The sequence below is a fragment of the Lactuca sativa genome, chromosome 6 (assembly GCF_002870075.4).
Source record: "Lactuca sativa cultivar Salinas chromosome 6, Lsat_Salinas_v11, whole genome shotgun sequence".
Taxonomy (NCBI): Eukaryota; Viridiplantae; Streptophyta; class Magnoliopsida; order Asterales; family Asteraceae; genus Lactuca; species Lactuca sativa.
In genome coordinates, this window is record NC_056628.2 from 23585599 (window position 1) to 23607442 (window position 21844).

A 21844-nucleotide genomic window follows, 5' to 3' on the forward strand; every position below is an offset into this window, starting at 1 on the left:
TATATGATATTATCGCTTTGCGATCACTTAAGGTAAAACACCACGAAGTGATACCAACAAACGCGGGTTTATTCCAATGCTCAAATCATATTCATAAGCACTCATGAACTTTGCAGCAAACCTTTGTTATGCCCAAACCTTTTAGGAAATCTGCAAACAATTCATGACAGTCTTCATTCATATCTACTTCCAAAATATGACCGACTGTGGACTGTTTGAATAATTTTATCATTCAGGAAGTCAAAACATGCAAAATTGAAACAATAGATAAATGACCAACATACGATAGTAGCTTTACTCATAAATAACACAATTTTATTTATTCATCAAATGTCAAGTACAAACTATCTATTACACGTTTCCTATCTAATCCAAACTTATATCATCCTTCAGCCCAATACTCCTAGCGTGCTGCAAGTGTTTGACCCTACTCAGTCCCTTCGTAAAGGGATCTGCTGGGTTTTCTTCTGATGATACCCTCTTCACAATGAGGAGTCCCTCATCTACCTGATGTCTGATAAAATGGTATTTTCTATCGATATGTCGAGATCTACCATGATCTCTCGGTTCCTTGGTCAAGGCAACTGCTCCTTCATTATCACAGAAAATTTCCATCGGCTCCTTTATGGATGGCATAACTGCAAGGTCTCCAATGAAGTCCTTCAACCATATAGCCTCCTTTGATGCTTCACTCGCTGCAATGTACTCTGATTCACACGTTGAATCAGCTACGGTCTTCTGCTTGGAACTCTTCCAAGTCACTGCTCCTCCATTTAGGGTAAAGACCCAGCCCAACTATGATCGGAAATTATCCCGATCCGTCTGAAAACTAGCGTCAATGTACCCTCGTACCTTTAAGTCATCACTCCCACCGTGGACTAGAAACCATTCCTTGGTCCTTCGCAGGTACTTAAGAATATTCTTAACTGCAATCCAATGGGCTCTACCAGGGTTCCCCTGATATCTGCTGACCATGCTCAAAGCGAAGGCCACATCAGGGCGAGTACAAGTCATAGCGTACATGATAGAGCCTACTGCGGAAGCGTAAGGTACTTGGCTCATATCAGCTATTTCTTCCTCTGTACTCGGGCTCTGAGTCTTACTCAGCTTGGTATTGCTTTGGATTGGCAACTCCCCTTTCTTGGAATTTTCCATACTAAAACGCTTTAGTGCCTTATCCAAGTATGTATTCTGAATGAGTCCTATCAGTCTCCTTTCCCTATTTCTTACTATCCTTATTCCCATAATATAAGCAGCCTCTCCGAGGTCCTTCATAGCGAAACATTTCCCAAGCCAGGACTTGACCTCCTGCAAGGTTGGGACATCGTTTCCTATGAGTAGTATGTCGTCAACATACAATACGAGGAAGCTCACTATACTCCCACTGGCTTTGACATACACACAAGATTCATCTTCGCTTCGCAAAAAGCCAAACTCTTTAACTTTCTCGTCAAAACAAAGATTCCATCTGCGAGACGCTTGTTTTAATCCATAAATGGATTTCTCAAGCTTGCATACTCTATTTGGATGCTTCGCATCGACAAAACCCTCTGGCTGATTCATGTAAACATCCTCAACCAACTTTTCATTAAGGAAAGCGGTTTTCACGTCCATCTGCCATATTTCATAATCATGAAACGCAACTATTGCAAGTATTACCCTAATAGACTTTATTTTCGCAACTGGTGAGAAGGTCTCATCATAGTCAACTCTGGGAGTTTGAGTAAAGCCCTTCGCAACCAATCGCGCTTTATAAGTATGCACTTTCCCATCCATGTCCGTCTTCTTCTTGAAAATCCACTTGCACCCGACTGTCTTACGACTCGGTACATTATCAACCAAATTCCAAACTTGGTTGTCGTACATGGACTGAATCTCGCTGTCCATCGCCTCTTTCCATTTCGCAGACTCCGGGCCTGCCATGGCTTCCTTGTAGCTGCTAGGTTCGTCCAAATTTACTAGTGTACTATCACTAATAAATGTATCCCCTTCAGTAGTAATATGAAATCCATACAACTGGGGTGGAACACTAGCCCTAGTGGAACGTTGAAGAGGTAAGGACTCGTCAACAGGTTCAACAGGAGTTTCCTCCTCAAGTTGAGTGCTAGTGTCAGAGGTTCATTCATCGCTTTGATCTTGAATCTCTTCAAGTTCAATTTGCCTCCTACTGTCTTCTTGGCTTATCAATTCCCTTTCTCGGAAAACTCCTCTTCTAGCAACGAAGACAACATTGTCACTTGGTCTATAGAAAAGATAGCCAAAAGACTTCTACGGATAGCCGATGAAGTAAAACTTCTCATTATGAGGTTCGAGTTTGTCGTGAGTCTCTCATCTTACAAAAGCCTCGCAACCCCAAACCTTAATATGTGCCAACGAGGGAGCCTTACCTATCCACATCTTGTGAGGAGTCTTTGAAACCTTCTTGGTGGGAAATAAGTTAAGGATATGGGCGGCAGTCTCTAAGGCATACCCCTAGAAAGCTATTGGTAACGAAGTCTGAATCATCATAGAACAAACCATGTCCAACAAGGTCCGATTACGTCTCTCAGCCACACTATTCAATTGTGGCTTCCTCGGAGGCGTCAATTGCGAAAAAATTCCGCATTCCTTTAGATAGTCGTGAAACTCAAGACTTAGGTACTCTCCTCCTCGGTCTGACCGAAGCATCTTGATTTTCCTGCCCAACTGATTCTCCAATTCATTCTTAAGCTCTTTGAACTTTTCAAAGGTTTCCGACTTTTTCTTGATTAAGTAGATATATCCATATCTGCTATAATCATCTGTAAAAGTCACGTAGAAGCGGCAAGCGTCCATTGTGGTGGATCTAAAGGGCCCACACACATCGGTGTGTATGAGATCCAATAGACCCTCACCCCTTTCACAAGTGCCAGTAAAGGGTGACTTGGTCATCTTCCCAAGTAAACAAGATTCACACGTGTCATCATCCCTAAGGTCGAATGACTCCAACACTCCATCATTTTGGAGTTGGGCTATGCGTTTCTTGTTGACATGGCCAAGGTGACAATGCCATAAGCATACTTTGTCTAGACTAGTATACGAATCAATATTCAAAACATTATTTCCTAAATTATCAACAACCATCACAGATTCATAAATCCCATTACAAGGTAATGCATTGAAGTAAAAGACACCATTCAAATAACACATTAATAGAACCATTACTATTATCAAAAGAATATCTGAAACCTTGTCTAAACGACCCATGAAATGAAATAATGTTTCTTGCCATATCTGGCAAATAACAACAATTGTTCAAATCTATCCCTAACCCATTACTCAACACTAAAGAATAAACACCGACTTTGGTCACAGGCGATGATCTTTTGTTTCCCATAATCAGGTTCATCTTTCCATGTTCCACCTCCTTACTTCTTTTTAGGACCTGGATATCAAAACAAATGTGGTAACCACACCCTGTATCAAGAACCCATGAAGTAGCAAATGATGAGTTATTAGATTTAATAGAATACATACCTATAAAGGTGGGCTTAATCTTTCCATCCTTTATATCTTGTAGATACTGAGGGCAGCTTCGTTTCCAGTGGCCCTTTTGGTGACAATAGAAGCACTCTGCATCCTTGGGATCGGAGGAGGGTTTAGCAGGGCCTGCTTTGGTTCCACTTGAGGACGAACCATCACAAGGCTTCCCCTTATGGTGGCTCTTACATGGAGCCTTACTCTTTTTACCCTTTCCTTGACCTGTTGCCATCACAGGAGCGGCCACAACAGGGGATGGTGCAATGGATTTATCTTTGTGGTGGCTCTCAGCAGTCCTCAAGAGTCCTTGGAGCTTGCTCAAGGAGACCTCCTCCTTGTTCATGTGGTAGGTCATCCTAAACTGGTTGTAGCAGGAGGGCAAGGAGTGGAGGATTATGTCGATAGCCAAATCCTCATCAAACTTAACATTAAGTTTGAGAAGACGATCAACATACCTCTGCATTTTCTGCAAATGAGAGGTTAGGGATTCTCCACTCCCCATCTTAGTGGTGATCATGTTAGTAATGATCTCATAGCGCTCTTGCCTCGCGCTCTGGTGATACCTGTCCAACAAATCCTGATGCATTTCATACGGATACATGTCCTCATAGGACTTTTGGAGTTCGAGGTTCATGGTGGCTAGCATGATGCGATGAACTTTCGTAGCATCATGCTCGTGGGCCTCAAAGGCGGTTAGCTCTTTAGGAGTAGCAACATCTGGGATGATCTTTTCAAGCTTTTCATCAAGGACATATTCTTTGTCCTCGTAGCGTGTGATCATGTGAATATACCTCATCCACTCGTTGAAGTTTGACCCATCAAATGTCACTTTCTGACACAAGTTCATCAACGAGAATGACCCAGAAGCGTTGTTGTTCTTGTTGTTTGCAGACATCTGCAAAACACAAGTTCATCAAATGTCACTTTCCCACCACATAACTCTTAACAATAACTCCACTATCCAACTCTCAATAGCCTCAGCTCTTGACAAACATCCTAGGAAGCTAGGAACCGATCGTCACTACAACCATCAATGCAACAAAGTATCAGGTACCATTACACTTCAACCCGGACTGATTACCCGGGTCGGACACATAGATATTAGGCTGCTACGTCTAACTCGCAAGGTTTAGTACCCTTGCCTTGAGTTGCCTGGCTTCTCACCCCGAATCCATTATAGCGGCAAGCTCCGCATGCAAGGTTCAGTACCCTTGCCTTGAGTCGCTTAGCTTCTCAGCCCGACTTCATTATAGCGGCAAGCTCCGCATGCAAGGTTCAGTACCCTTGCCTTGAGTCGCCTGACTTCCATTATAGCGGCAAGCTTGGCATGCAAGGTTCGGTACCCTTGCCTTGAGTCGCATCGCTTCTCAGCCCGACTTTATTATGGCGACAAGCTCTACATGCAAGGTTTAGTACCCTTGCCTCGAGTCGCTTGGCTTCTCAACCCGACTCCATTCTAGCAGCAAGCTCCGCCTGCAAGGTTCAAAATCCTTGGATTGAGTCCTCTGACTTCTCAGCCCAAATCTAGTGGCATGCTCCGCCCACGAGGCTCAAAGGCTCGCAACCTTTGCCTACATGATTCTACACGATGCTCTCCCGCATGATGTATCTATGATCGCTGGCTCCTAAGCCCGATCTGCATGCGATTCCCTCCCACGTAACATCTTCATGATCATTGGTTGCTAAGCCCAAGCATTTCTTCTAAGCCGCGCATTGTCGTGCACCGTAAGTTACGCATCATAAGCTTATACCACGCTTAACACTACACCTTTGGTGTTTCTTCTCCCACAATCGTCATGGTTCTCTTGTGTTTGGACGATCGATAAAGCATTTTCCACATTACTGATGGGTTTTAGCCATAAGAACTTTCCTATGTGCGCATGCAAAACCCTATTGCTTGGATCTAGGCTTTCTAATAAACATGCTTTGAATCCAAGACTTCTAATGACTAATTAGGTTAAATAACAACATTGAAACAGATCTAGAATCATACCTTTGAGTTCCTTGGTGATCTTGAGGTCTTGGAGCTTCTAGAGTCACAAATGTCACTCCTCTAATGGCTTACAAACACCAATAGCAAGGAAGATGATTTAGGAGAGAGGAGAGGGGAGGAAATCGGCCAGGGTTCTCTTGCTTTAGGAGAGGTGTCGATTTCCTTATGCCATGGGGTCTATTTATACTTGTAGACTCCTTAAGGGTTACAACCTAAACCCTAATTGGATAATCTTCTCTTAAGGCTATCCAAATCCATTCCTTAGATATCTATATGGACGATTTTAGCTATCCTAAAACTCTTAGAATTCGTCCATACCATATCTATATGGATTTACAGTCTAAAGTTTAACTATCAAACAATTGACAGTTTATACCCCTTTGTTTAATTAATCTCTTTAAGTCACCAAATTAATTCTAATTAATTCTATGACTTATATTAATCAAATAACAAATATATTATTCATTATATTATTCTCATAATATATTAATAATATTTACTCTCTCGTAATAAATCATCCTATCAAGTTGCTATGGTGAAGGCAACCCAAAAGGACCATGCACAACCGGGTCAAATACTTGCCTAATATAGTTGCAGCCTTAGACACTATTCCAACAATTACATCCTGCCATAGTGAGGTTACTCTCTAGCAAGAAGGTTATCACGACATCGAACCTGCTACCTACTACCTTTCAGCATCTCTGTTTCCTGGCTCTCAGCAACGGTCTCGTTGTATAACCCATACTTGTAGCCTCGTTGCTTACCGCTCAGCATCTCTATTGCATGGCTCTCGGCAACAGCCTTGCTGTGTATTCCCTACTTGTAGCCTCGCCGCGTATCCCTCAGCATCTTAGTTCCCTGGCTCTTGGAAATGGTCTCGCTGTGCAACCCATACCTATAGCCTTGCCGCTCATCCATCAACATCTTTGTTTCCTGGCTCTTGGAAATGGTCTTGCTATACAACCCCGACGTATATCCCCGCCGCTTATCCCTCAACATCCCTGTTGCCTGGCTCTTGGAAACAGTCTAGCTGCATATTTCCTACCAATAGCCTCACTGCATATCCCTCAACAATTCTATTATCTAGCTACCGAAAATAGTCTCGTTGCGTGACCCCACTAGCACCCTAATTACCCAGCTCTCGGAACCTAATCAACAACCTTACAGCTTATCAGTTTGAAAACATCCATCTCGGACAAGAGTTCTGCTACTTTTTATTATGCCAACAACTTCGTCGTTTATTGATACAACAACCTTGCCTTATTCATCATAATCTGATCCAGCTACCTACGCTACCTACATCAGATTGGGGGGAATCCAGCTTGGTGAAGCCCAAGCAAGAAACACCTTCAGGACAATTATTAATGCTCATGAAAACCAAACTATATAGATGGTTATCGGTAACATTCCAGCTGTGCATGACTACAACAACAATTGTGTCGGATAACTGTCTCAGGGACTGAATGGAGAGCTTATACCTCTTAGCTACCTTGGCCCGACACCTTATCGACATCATTGTCGCATAACAGCCCCGCTCCGCATAACATTATCAGTAGCCTTGCTCTGCATAATGTCAGCAACAACTACGTTGCATCATACCAACCAGATCGTACTCTTGACAAGGAAAGATCATTAAGCTAACCCACGCTTGACTCATTGCACAACACCACGGTTCTTGTGGGCGAGGTTCAGTCGTTTCTCTTTATTATTTGATGAATTGGTGCTCTTTCTAGTCCGATCCGATTGTCAGCGATCCAATCACATCGGACTAAGGGGACTTGATGACACATAATTTATATGACTGAGTCCAGTCCAATGTCATTAGACGCGCCCCTAGTCAGCCTTACTGGGAACTCCCTTGTCAGCCTTGCCTGGCGCTCCTTTCATAACCTTGCCTTGTGCGCGCCCGCCAGCCTCGCCTGGCGCCTCCAGGCGGCCTTGTTCAACTCCTTGCTAGATGGGCCTGAATTGGGCTAGCCCAAGGCTAGACCTAGTTCCCTTGACCTAATTGTCCCCTCTAAAGTGAAAAGTATCTCCTCCATGGAGGGGGGGGGGGGTCCTTTCCCCTTGGCTCAGTTGCTACCCTAGACTCCGGCCGGGTGCCTCACCCGCCGTTAGCCACCATACACTACCCCCAACACCAGCAACAAGATGGATATCTCTAGCTAAGGAGAATCATCTTAGATCTACCAGCTGATCTAACTTGACCGCTGGAGCCCGCTCTCGTGGCATAGTCCCTAAGGCAACTCTAAAACATCTCTCAGATTGTGAATAGCAGATCTCTCCGGCCTAGCTTCCATCAAGAGAAAAGAGAGAAATAAGAGGTGGTTCAGATCTATGTCGCATCATGAGGATTAGAAAAAATATCAGTAATAACTAATCTCTATTGATTTCATGTATCTTAAATTCAAACTTTTGATATAAAAAATTAAAACAATTGAAGTCCATAAATAAACGAATATGAGTTAGAATTTAAATGATGTTATTTAAAATACTGTATACAATTGAAGTCCGCTGCTCATCCCTATAAGTCATTGAGTAACTACTTTGTGGTTGTAACGATAATTGAATATTTGGTATATATATATATATATATATATATATATATATATATATATATATATATATATATATATATATATATATATATATATATATATATAGCAAAAGTTCAACAATGAATCATTTTAAACCATAAAACCAAGGAATCATTACTTTTCAAGTTTTAGATCTTATTACTTATCGAAAAAAATTCTAAAAATATAGAAATCCACAACCTTTTAACTTCTTTCTATTGATATCAAATTTGATAAATATATTTTTATTTTTTTTATCTATTCAAATTCAAATTGTGAATCTGCACTATAAGTCATTAATTTTGTATAAACTCACTATATGAATCTGCACAAATTCATAGTGTGAATCTACACAGATTCACAGTGCACAAATTTCATAGGGTGAATTTGTACAGATTCACAATGTGAATCTAAACAAATTCACAATATTAATCTCTGAATAGATCGTTAGGCACCCTCGTGAAACCGGTATATATATATATATATATATATATATATATATATATATATATATATATATATATATATATATATATATATATATATCACATTGTATACAATATTTTAAATAACATCATTTAAATTCTAACTCATATTCGTTTATTTATAGAATTCATTTGTTATATATATATATATATATATATATATATATATATATATATATATATATATATATATATATATATATATATATATATATATATATATATATATATATATATATATATATATATATATATATATATATCACATGATTTAGAGAACATTATCATGATTACAAGGAATATGACACTTAACCACTCCTCCTTCTTGTACTCAACTTGGATGTTAGCTAGTTAGTCAAACTCATTATGAAGCAGTGTGCGTGTCTATATATATATATATATATATATATATATATATATATATATATATATATATATATATATATATATATATATATATATATATATATATATATATATATATATATATATATATATATATATATATATATATATATATATATATATATATATATATATATATATATATATAAATGTTATAAATTTTTTTTGCCACCTGTTCGGAAAATTTTTGGGTCCGCCCGTACCTACATGTGATCATTTCCTATATTATATATTTATATTAGTATATAACTTATAAACACCATGGGTGCAATTATCCGTCAAATATATTCAACTAGCAGGGATGGTATATCTACCTTCCTTCGAAGCAATGACTCCCTATTCTCCTCCCCCACATATACCCACCCGCTATACGAAGACACATAAAAAAGAACCGAAATAATCGTTCTAACCACGACTTTTCCCTTTTCTTTTTCTTTTCTTTGAGTAATGTCCAAGCTCTTGTTCCATTCTCTCTTGCTTCTATTTCTCATCATATAATAACCAAATACACAAACAGGAATAAATCTTTTTACATGGAAAAACAACACCAAACCAGAATTATTTCTCACGTTTTGATCATCATCATCATCATCTTCCTTAGCTTTGCTTCTTTTGCTTTATGCATCATTTGTGAGTTCAAGAAATCAAAGGTATTTTCATATTATATACTTCAAACAGCCACTTGCTAATTTTACGTGGGCTAGCTCCAGTCGTTTGAACTTAGTAGTTGGCGGGTTTTAATTCTCCGTTTTGCAGAAAGAGGAGATTCGAGTGGATGGAAAGTTATGCTATTTGCCTCAAAGCCGGGCATTTGCTTATGGAATTGCAGCTTTGATATGTTCCTTCATTGCCCAAGTCATAGGGACAGGGTTCTTCATTTTATGTAGAAGATCAGCCGATTTCAAGTCTTCAAAGAGTTCCTTTGCAAGCATTATTTTGTGTCTCTCATGGTAACTTCGTTTCAAACCCACTACTCAATTCGATTTGCAATATTCGATACTATATCAGATTTGACATTCGATTTGTTAAAGTAAAATGAAATGGTTTACAACTTTGAAATTGATAAGATTCAATAAAAGCATCAGTACTGTTTTTGTTGCTAAAATTTTCCAAATAAAACCGAATAATGTTTATATGCGGTTTTAAAAATGGTGTTATGCCTGACGTATTTCTTTAGTTAAAACGTACATATACCAATTCTAAAGGATAACGACATTCTATTTTTAGCCGCGAATGTATCATTTTGAAAACGTTATTATTCTGGATTAATTAATTTGTGTTCTTGAAAGTAGGATATATACTTCTGCCTTTTTTTTTTCTTTTTTTTTTTTAGTTAAAGATGTCATATATGTAACTAATAGTTCCATTTTGATGGTGATCTTCTTTCAAAATAATTATGAAAATTATACAAACGGTGTTGTTTTCTACAAAGAGACTTCCGAACAACATCAAAATGTGAAAGTTGAGCATCAATTCTTTCGTGTTTTCTATTATAACCGTTCAATTATAATATCATATTTTAAATATTTTCTTATTAAATTATTATATACTGAAAAATCTATCTATTTATAAAAATATAATGCATTTTCTATTTCGAGAATATTATTATAACTTAATATATTTTTCAAATTAAAATATTGTTTCTATTAGACAAAAAATCACCAATACATACACTATACTAATAAACAAACAAACGGATTCGTTTTACATGGAACTATTGAAGCCAAGGTTTGCACCTCCATGAAATTAAAACTTTTTGTAATTTGAAATATAAAAAAAAAGTTGAAAATCTGTATTTTGAGTTATTTTATTTTGTAGTCGAAAATCTAGATCCTCCCTATTGTTCCCTTCATGAGTATTCATATATAGATTCAAACTCTTAAAATTTGATAGAGTAAATTATAGCAACGTTTGAATTAACAGCTTTGGTCCTTAAGTTTAAAATTTAATAAGTTATATGTCTGTGTTTTGTAGCCATTGCACTGCAAGTCGTGGATTTTATCATTTTTTTTAACAATATATATATATATATATATATATATATATATATATATATATATATATATATATATATATATATATATAGTTAGATTATTTTGTTCTAACTATCTATTATGTGCATGTACGACTCATTCTGAACCAATCATTTTAGTTATTTTGAAAAAGTAATTAATGCATATTACATGTTGAAGATATAATGAGTATTAATTAAATCTTTAACATTTAATATGTATTAATTACTTTATTAAAATAACAAAAATGATTGGTCCAGAATCAAATCCTACACGCACACAATAAATAGTAGAAACATTTGAACCTATATATATATATATATATATATATATATATATATATATATATATATATATATTTCATTTAGATCTTAATTTTAATAGAATTAATATAGATTGTTTATAAAATTATTATTATTTTTTTAAATCAATTATCTAAGTTATATAAAATCATATTATTATTATTATTACTTATTTTTAGATTTATTTAATTATCTTTCTTTTGGTTAATATTTTTAACGTTTTGTTTGAATATATTATTTGATATTGTTTTTTAACGTTTTGTTTGTTTATAACTTTTTTTTTGTTATTTTTATATTTTTTCGAATAGAAAAATTAAAATAATAACCTAAATATTTTTGACATTTTATTTAAATATATTATTCGATGTTGTTTTTTAATATTTTGTTCATTTACATTACATAATAATGTTTTTTTTTTACATTCAGTTTTATGGTTCTGTGTTTTTCGGTTACATAATTCGTTTATATGTTAACACTTCTTCGTTTATTGCGTATAATTATATTTTTTGTATAACTATTTATGAAAAAAAACCAAAGTAAAACTATTCAATCTAATATATATATATATATATATATATATATATATATATATATATATATATATATATATATATAAACCAACATCAAATAATTTTAATGGAAGACTAATAGTTATTCAGGTTATTGTTTTAATTTTTTTATAGAAAAAAAACTCAAAAAATTTATATGATTTAAACAAAGAAAACATTAAAAACCAACATTAAACAATATATACAAATAAAACATCAAAAATATTAAAAAGTTTTTAAACCAAAAAGACAAAGATAAATAGATAAAACAATAAACAATAATAATAATAATAATAATAATAATAATAATAATAATAAGCAAAATAATCTACATTAATTCTGTTAGTTGTTAAAAGAAAAAAAATGTAATTTGGTATTTTTATATGGAGTAAGGAAATCTAGTGCAATATTCACAAACCACATAAATGTAACCTATCAAAATTTAAACTTAGGGACCATAATTGAAAATTCAATCAAGGACCATTTCTGTAATGTACTCAGTTTGATATTATCATGAATTATATATATATATATATATATATATATATATATATATATATATATATATATATATATATATATATATATATATATATATATATATATATATATATATATGTAAACTATTTAAAATGAACATTTGGTAATTATTGTTTAAAAATCTAGGTATTTAGAAAGTTTGGATTATTTAAAGTCGTGAAACATAATTTCAGATTAAAACATTTCGGTGGTACAACCTGATCGGGACCTCTACCACTCTTGTAGATCACTGAACTATGCACCTGGTACACACGAAAGTCTTTAATCAGATAAAACTAAGTATTCAAGAACAGAGAATGAAGAAAATTATATTATATTGTGTACCAGAATTCATATATTATAAAAGAAGACAAAATTAAACATTTTGTCCAAAAAGTACCAAAACTGTCATATAACAATTTTCTAACCATTATAAAACTGTCACTAAAATCCCCTCAAAACTGGGTATAGGATTAGGGCAAAAAACGACTATGCTCGTTGGACCCTGCCAGGGGTTGCCATCCCTTGGACCCTGCTGCTAGGGGCGATGTCCCATGAACTCCATCAGTTCAGGGGCTTCCCGTAAATAACAATGTACTTTCAATCAAAACAAAGTTAATCAAATATGAAATCTACACCATCCTAACTTGTTTTATATTTACCAAGGAAAATTTGATCAAAAAATTAATCTCATTACACTTGAATAAATATTAGTGATACAGATCACCCACAATTATGTTATATATATATATATATATATATATATATATATATATATATATATTTCTAAAATTATATTATTTTAACTATAGGACGAGTTTTTTCATGGCGTTTATTTTGATGGGAATCGCATCAAGCATGAGCCGGAAACAGATATACGGGGAAGGGTGGGTGGACGGGAAGTGTTACCTTGTGAAGAATGGTGTATATGTTGCTTCTGGAATACTTTTCCTTATCGCCATCATTTCAACAATCTTTTCGTGTTTCTTAATCCTTAATATGCATCGACCTGTGCACGCTCAAGTGAAATGAGATATAACTCACCCTTTAACTCTTGGTCATATATAGTGTAAGCCTAGAAAGATTATATATATAGATATATTTTCTTCTTTAACAACATACTTGTAAAAAAAACAAATTTTCAGTGATATAGTTGGATCCTTGTAATTAATTATATTATTTACACTATAACTAAGTTAAATAACATAAATCATAAATAAGATTTGAAACTTGCACAACTAAAAAGTTAAAAAAAATTATTATTCTTTTTTTATTTTATTTTTAAGTAAATTACACTAATGGTCTATCATGGGCTTATGGATAACCTGCGAGTTCAAAATCTAACTATTTTTTTTCCACTTGGACTGTCCATTAAATTTCATTTTTTTTTTCTTTTTATATATATATATATATATATATATATATATATATATATATATATATATATATATATATATATATATATATAAAGTTCTAAATGATATTGGCCCACCATGCCCCCCACCCACATGTTTGCGCATCGTCTCACTGGTAGAAAACAATAATTTAATGACACATATTGCATGTCTTAAAAGGGTATAGATGACATGCAAATGCGTGTCATTAAATCCCATGTCATAAAACAAGATGAGACATATTTGCATGTCATACACTTACGACACATATTTACGACATACATTGCATGACCTTAAAGCCATGTTATAAAGAAAGACGTCATACATATTTGCGTGTCATATTTTTAAATGTTTTTTTGAAAAAAAAAACTTATTTATAGACTTAGTAATTTTCAAATTAAATGAAAATTAATATCTCATAATAAAAAATAATATATAATACAAAAACAAAATAGAAAAAGGCAATCTATTTCACAATATATTGTACGTCAAATACAAATAATCATTCCAATGCTAAATAAATTGAATACATTAACTTTTTGATCATATTATATCAATTACCTTAATAAAACACTATCTTCAATTCAAACTTATGTTTTGGTAATGTGATCAACTGATTAAAAGCATAAACGCAACAATTGCAACATAGAACCTATTCGATTCGCGAAGATCCTCTTTTGGTAATGTGATCAACTGATTAAAAGCATCCTTTAGTAAATGATCATGTCTCATCTTAAAAACGCTTCAGTTAAAAAGAGAATGAGACCCCTACCTTTCCTTAATCATAGCAAGCTATGTATGCGTAGTTTTGATAAAAATGAAATTAATAAAAATAAATAAATAAAAAGTATGAAGCTTAAATGCAAGAACTAGCATGAAATAACAACTTATTGCTATTTATTAGTGGTAAATAAAGCTTAACTGCAAGAAATAGCAAAGTACATTGCTATTTCTTGCATTTTGGGATATAAAAGGACTTGTATAGTAAAAAGAGTAATTTTTGTTTCAAAACAAATAAATTAAACTATGTTCTTGTTTCTTGCATTTTAACCAAAAAAGGCTTAAATGCATGAAATAGCAACTTAGTACTACTTATTTAAGGTAAAGGAAACTTAAATGCAAGAAATAGAAAAGTAGATTGCTATTTCTTGCACTTGGCAACATTAAAGGACTTGTGTAGTAAAAGAGTATAATATGTTTTTTTTTCAAGTTAAATCAGTTAAAATATGCTGCCATTTCTTGCATTTTAACTAAAAAAAACCTAATTGCATGAAATATCAACTTACTAGCACTTAATTGTGGTAAATGAAGTTTAAATGCAAGAAATAGAAAAGTACATTGGTATTTCCTTCTTGAAATACTCTTTTCTTACAACCCACCACTTGATTTTCATATCTATAGTCCCACCAATTCTATGAGAGATAATATTAATATTAATAAACACACAAATAAAAAATCAAACAAGAAGATAAATATTACGAGTATTACATAATAAAATACTTATTTGTCTTTCTTCGTGTTCTCTTTTTGAAATTGAAGATCATGCTCATTCTTTTCAACCATTGCTTTAACCTACACACATAACACAAATCACAAGCACATCATGAGTGTTAAAATGTTAAAAAAAAGTTATTAACAAAACTCTTTACATACCGTACGCTCTCAGGTACATTGCAAAATGATCCAAATGCATCATCATTATGTTTTTGGTTCATTCTAAAAGTTTTTGCCATTTCCTGAGCTTATACAACAACTATTTTTCCAGCCTCAACAATTATCTTCCTCCCATGATTCTATGGTTGCGCTTTTTGCCTGTTCCTTTACCCAAATGTTGCCCACTCATAAGCTTCAGATTTTGCTATTTGAATAACATCTTTCCCTGTCTTCAAACGAGCTTCAATGGCTGCTCTAATGGTTGAGGAGGTAAGAGCCATATCTCCACCTTAAAGTTAAATTTTTACTGCTTCTTGAAGTTCCTAGAGGGCATGAAGTCACCCCTTCGTGTCTTAATGTTTTTAAGACATATTTTGGCTTAACAATTGAATAGTACCTTCATAGTGACAACTTGTTCTTATGTTCATCATTTGTGCTGAACCCATTCCCACTTATTATCTTGTTATAATGGCAATTCCATTCTAGCCCACAAGTATGCACAACTTACAATTCCAACATTCCATGCATAAGATACAAACCATATATACAGATTAAAAAGAGATTCAAAGCTAGTTAAATAAAGAATGAGTAGTAAATGCATGTCCTTTTGTTATGAAACTAATGATACAAGTCCCTTGTTAAGTGTTGCATAACTTAAAACATCCATCATCTGTGGCACCACTAGAGGCCAAGAATTTAAAGTTATAAGGTCACCGAGTAAGAGCCTTGATTGTAGCCACTTGGTTAGTGAAGTGGTGCAGAAAATGAGCCGAGTTCATTCGTGATGCTTCCGATATGTACACAATAATATCATCACGACCATTAGCCAATAAGTTCCCAGTCATTGGCCATTTCAACCCACACGCTCGAATCATATACACCTTTACTTGTGTTACATGACTCCCCACATTTAATATATTCGAGTGTTTTTTTATGCTTATTGAACTCCTAGACATTTAACGAAAATAAAATATGTTCAGATATCATGGAGACATGTAGCCAAATATAAGATATAATCATTCATTTACATATATTACATAAATCATGACTACCTTGACAATATCATAACACGTGTAACAAAAAGTTTCTTTAACTTTCTATGCTACTTCAAGTGGAATGTGCTATCCTTTTTCCTAAATAAGATAATATCATGAAAGACTAAAATAGAAATTAGTAATCATGCCATCATTCACTTTATCTTTCAACTATTTTCACATACTCTTGGCTTTGCAAGAACAACTATCGAAGTGAAAATGAACATATCCTCATGATCATATGTTAGACAAAGGATAAAAATAGAGGATAATAGATGATATGAGGAGAAAAAGATCTAGCAGAATAGGTTTTCCCTAAAACTAAAAGATCATGTGTTAGATAGGGGACAAAAATAGCAATGTACTTTCATTTATTTGTATATTATAACATTGTAATTTCATTTATTTATATTTGAGTTGATTATTAAAACAATTTTTTTATTCTACTAGGGGGACATGTTAGCGTTTGTTTGTCCTCCCTGAAAGTGAAACATCATTAGCACAAAAATGGGTTTTAGTAGCAATAGAAGGGGTTATAGAACCTTTAAAAAATCAATGATGAATTGTATAAAATACCCTTAAATCATGCCAAATTGAGAGTGTCATTTCACAAAAAAACAATAATCATAGAAAAGTATTGCATAAAACTACACCTAGAAGTCTCTATTGTCCCATGAAATAGGTAATTCGTTAAAGATATGAATAAAAAGATGATTGAAGTCGAACAAGTAATAATTTAAAACAGTAGAATCATCATAAAATCTAAGCCACATTCACCTCTTAGATTCAAAGTTAACATAAAGCAACTACCAACTAATAGCAATCAAGTTTGCAATCTCATTTCAAAATTTGTTCCTGGATTACTTGTAGATACAATCTTAAGCCACACGATGAAGAATAGCAAAACTATTCGATGGGATGAATCTATATGAATTAACAGAGGGAAAATGTGATTCAACATGAACAAAGCCCATCTAGTGTTGTATCTGCCATACCCTTGGACCAATATATCAACCTTTTCATAAGAAGAAAAGAAAAATAAAAGAAAAAAATGAGTCAGAAATCTACCCTATTTGCAACAAAAGAAAGAGTGCTCTTAAAAATCTGAGTACTAAGGTTTTATTTTTAGATCAAGGGAGAGGAAAGGATTAAATATTGTGAGTGTAAGCGTCAGTTAGAAAAAACCCAATCTACCATATTTGAAGGATTGATATCTTACTGAATCCCCAAATAATATTTTTTGAGACCTCATCTGATTCTCACTCTCTCTCTCTCTCTCTCATCTCTACACACACGATAGGTATTAAAATTGCTGAAAGAAGAAAATAGATTTGCACATTCATATCATTAGTCTTACTCTTCAATATTTTAATTTGAACAAACTTATTTTCTATCTTGATTGTGAGAAAGTAAATCTCAGACAGTTCACAGTGATGGTGGTGGTGGTGGAATAGGGTTATGGAAATGTGAAAATAATACCTCCATGGATTGTTTGTGATAACTTACACCCCCTACAAGATTGTATAGATAAGTACCGACCCGACTTTGAAATGGGTCGGTGGGTACATGTAACACCCTGTTCCGAAAGTATCTGTTTATGGATTTCGAAGGCCAAAGCTTAGGGTGTTTTGGTCCTTTATGGGTTTTGAGTTTTATTCGAGAGGTTTTGGGTTGGGGGTGTGTCACTAGAAGCGTAGGGATTCTCTCCACCTTTTCGTGGATATAAAGTTCGTCGGAAACGGACGTGGAATGATGGAGTTATGACACTTTGAAGTTATTGACGTTATTGGCCCTTAATGGAAATAGATGACAAAGAAGAACCATGCATGCAAGGTTGTAAGCGCGCGAGTACGCCCAACGTAAGGTTGGGTTACGCCCAACGTATAAAGCCATAAGGTCGCGGGTGCATTAGGCATACACCCAATGTACATCCAAAGTCCAGAAACCCTAAATTTTAGGGCATGCCACTATAAAAAGAATGATAAGTCTCAAGGGTCAACCTCCATTTCACCCTTGGACAGCGACCACGAAACCTTAATCCTCCCTTGAGTTTTCTTGAAGCTTTGGTGGCCATTAGTGAGCATTTTGGTGTTATAAAACCATTTTCCAAGCAATGAAGGAGCAAAGCAAGGTGGTAGATCAAAGGATAAGTTGTAGATTCGGGACTTTTGCCTCTTTCCAGACCCTTTCAAGGTATAAATTTCTGAGCTTGATGATTGTTCTCTTAGATCTCTTTTAGGAGGAGTTTATGGACTCTTTTAGTCCAAAGAGTGGACCTTTATGATGAAATCTTGTTTGTGAGCTTAGGGTTGCCACCCTCAGAGCTAAAAGGGTCCCATAAGCAGTAAAGTCTCCATCTTGAATGTCTTAATGGGTTCATGCATGAGATCTAGCCCTCTTTATGGAAGTGGAAGATCATTTTTGGAGCATGGGCTTGTTTGGGCCAAGTAAAGTCACCAAGTCAGTGACTTTATAGTTAAAGACGTAGAAAAGGACCAAGATGTATAATTGTAGCTTCCGAAATGGAGTATTAAGCACTTAATGAGAAAAAGGCTTAACAGGGGGAAGTACGCTGAGCATACATGCTGGTACGCCCAACGTACACACCACTGGCTAGGACGTTTAGCGTACGTGAATGTACGCCCGTGTACTTTGTTAGTTTGCACTTTGCATTTTTAGGCCTCGGCTTGGGCCATGCTTTGGGTTCTTGGGCCTTAGTGGGCCATCAGAAGTCATATAATATGGGCCAAGGAAATGTTTGGGCTTAAGGTAAGGCCCATTAGAGGGATTGGGCCCGATTTAGCAAATTGGGCCATTAGTGGGCCACTAGTGGCTTTAGAAGCTTACCTAATATTGGGCCTTAGTTTTGGGCCTTAGATATGGACCAAGTTGGAGTAGGGGTATAATGCTCATTTTACCCTAAGAAGGATTGTTGTATTGGACTAAGTGATTTTTGGTATTGGTAGTTCGGGAAGCCGAAAGGTCACCAGTTCAGGAATTTTCTAGTCAGCAACGAGAGGAGTATTAACAGGGTTTAACAGTGCAAGGTGAGTCTCCACACTGTGTGCATGGTTCTACGGCCATAATTCCGACCCATTATGTTGTATATAGTAGGAAGACCCGGGGGTTAGCCCTAGGCATTATCATGTTATATGTCCCAGATTACGATCCGAAGCCGGGCGAGGCCCGAGGTATGTTAGTATGCTAGTTATACTTGTTGTCTGTGTGATACATGTATGTGCCTGGTAAGGAGGTGAGTATACGCGAGGTCCCTCATCTCATCACTAGCTAAGTATGGACAGGATTCCGTATCTCATTATTTGTAACACCCGTTTATATATTAAATAAATAAATAAATAAATGAAGGACTCGTAGCCCTAAATAAATAATTATCTATAAAAGGATGGTCGTGAAGAGCTAATTGTCGCCATTTTAGAAGTCGAGGGTTAAAAGAGTAAGTCCGGACTCAATTTGTAAGTAATATTAAAGGAAGGGACTACTTGGTAATTAGTGGGACTTAATTTGAAAAGATTGCATGGGGTCAGAGGCTAAAAGGTAAGTTTGAGGCTTAATTTGAAAGGATCTTGTAAGGAGGGGTCAAACTTGTAAATATGTCAAATATTTAGAATGGTCGGGGTTTAAAACCCGCCACCCTCACCATACAAACCCTAAACCCTTCATCTTTCAGCCACCTCCATTCATCCTCTTCATCTTCAACCTCCGACAGCCGTCCCTTTCCCCCACCTGGTCCGTTCTCCGACAAGATAGCGGCCACCAAGCAATTACCCGACCTCCTACTTTGTCGACCGATTGAGACTCCATCTCGCTATCGCCATCATCGAGCCTCCTTGTCACCGGAAACATTGAAGACCGACGAGGGTGGAGGGCAGCCTCCAGGCGCTGTTACGTCGTTGATCGCCGTTAGCAACCAAGCCATCGGACCTTTTTCGCCTTGCCGCTGTCGCTGTTGTCACTCCGACGAGAAGAGGCTGAGATCGGAGCTGGGTGTTACAGAAGTTATTTCTCTTTCCCTTGTACGTGAAGCCACCGGCAACTAGCTAGCCCGCTGCTCCTATGTACCAGCCGATCTACAACGCCCTTCTCCGCCTCCTTCCGTCGTTGTTGCCCCATCATGTGTGCCCTGCCGCCACCGCCACCTCAAGAACATCATTGTACCGCCAAGCGCCACCAGGTGGTGGTTGTAGTACTAATCCAAGCATAGGATGTGAGTGCGGGTCATTTCAGTGTTGTATGTTTGGTTTGTGTGTTTGGAAAACCAAGAAGGCCACCACCACCACTCACCACCGCCGGCAACCAAGGTGGTTATGTGTGTGTATGTTTAGCTTAGTTAGTGGGTGTGTTACTTTGGTATTTTCATTGTAATTGTAACAAAAAAATGGAATAATGAAAGGAACTTGAAAACCACCACTTTAGGGTAGTGGCTGCCGCCTCCTGCCGCCACCCGCCGCCGTGTCAGGTGGCGGTGTGCTTGTCTTGTGAGTTGACTCGTTTGGGGATGTCTGAAACCCCAATGGGCCCAATGAAACTTAATGGACTCTAATGGACCTAATAAAACCCTAAGGGGCTTAATAATATTTTAGTGGGCTTAATAGGCCCAATAAAGCCCTAATTGATCTAAAAGCCCAACAAATAAATAAATGGGCTAGTATATGGGTTGGAAACACTAATTAGGGTTTGGAAAACCCTAATGCAATGAAACCCTAATTTGGGATAATTGGGACACACGAGAAATTATTTAATAACTTGGAATATTAAATAATAATCATTGGCGGAAATTAATCTAAGAAATATTGGACTTAATGGATTAAGTCCTTAATGGGTTAAGTAGGAAACTTAACCCTAATTTCACTTGGGTTTATTTTTGGGCCTTTTTATTGGTCCTAAATGATTAAGATAATAATGGACCATCCAAGAGCAAACAATTGAACTAGAATAATTTAATGGGCTTAGGATAAGGCCCATGTAAGGGGTTTAGGCCCAATTTGGAAAATTGGGCCATAGATGGGCCATAGTTTGGGCCTTAATAATTACATGATGTTGGGCCTCAGAATAAGACCATGTATAGGCCTAGGCCCAATTTGGAAAATTAGGCCATGTTCTGGGCTTTGATTCCTAGTTGACTTTGGGCCTACGGATTGGGCCTTGGGCTTGAATAAGCCAAGCTTGGGGTAATGTAATTATCCAAAGTAAGTGTTTATGGTTATGTAGTGGGACCCAATTATTAATTGGGTGATGTTTTGATATTGACAGATCCGGAATCTGTCATCCAGCAGCTGGGGTTGAGTTTGCGGGACTTCAACAGTGTGGGATTGTGTCTACGGGACTTCAGCAGTGTGAGGTGAGTTACCTTCCAGTAAGGGTGGGTTTACGGCCACAATGCCGGCCCACCAGTAGGAGTTGTTGT

At 35.8% G+C, this 21844-nt stretch overlaps 1 protein-coding gene across 1 annotated transcript; it reads left to right on the top strand.

The window, feature by feature from the left end:
* The first annotated feature begins 9273 nt into the window (after positions 1-9273).
* Positions 9274-13560, top strand: LOC111883028 (protein MODIFYING WALL LIGNIN-1). The gene is made up of 3 exons (XM_023879388.3): positions 9274-9607; positions 9714-9907; positions 13151-13560. The coding sequence occupies exons 1-3, from the start codon at positions 9491-9493 to the stop codon at positions 13368-13370; spliced, it is 531 nt and encodes a 176-aa protein (XP_023735156.1). The 5' UTR covers positions 9274-9490; the 3' UTR covers positions 13371-13560.
* Positions 13561-21844: the final 8284 nt, after the last annotated feature.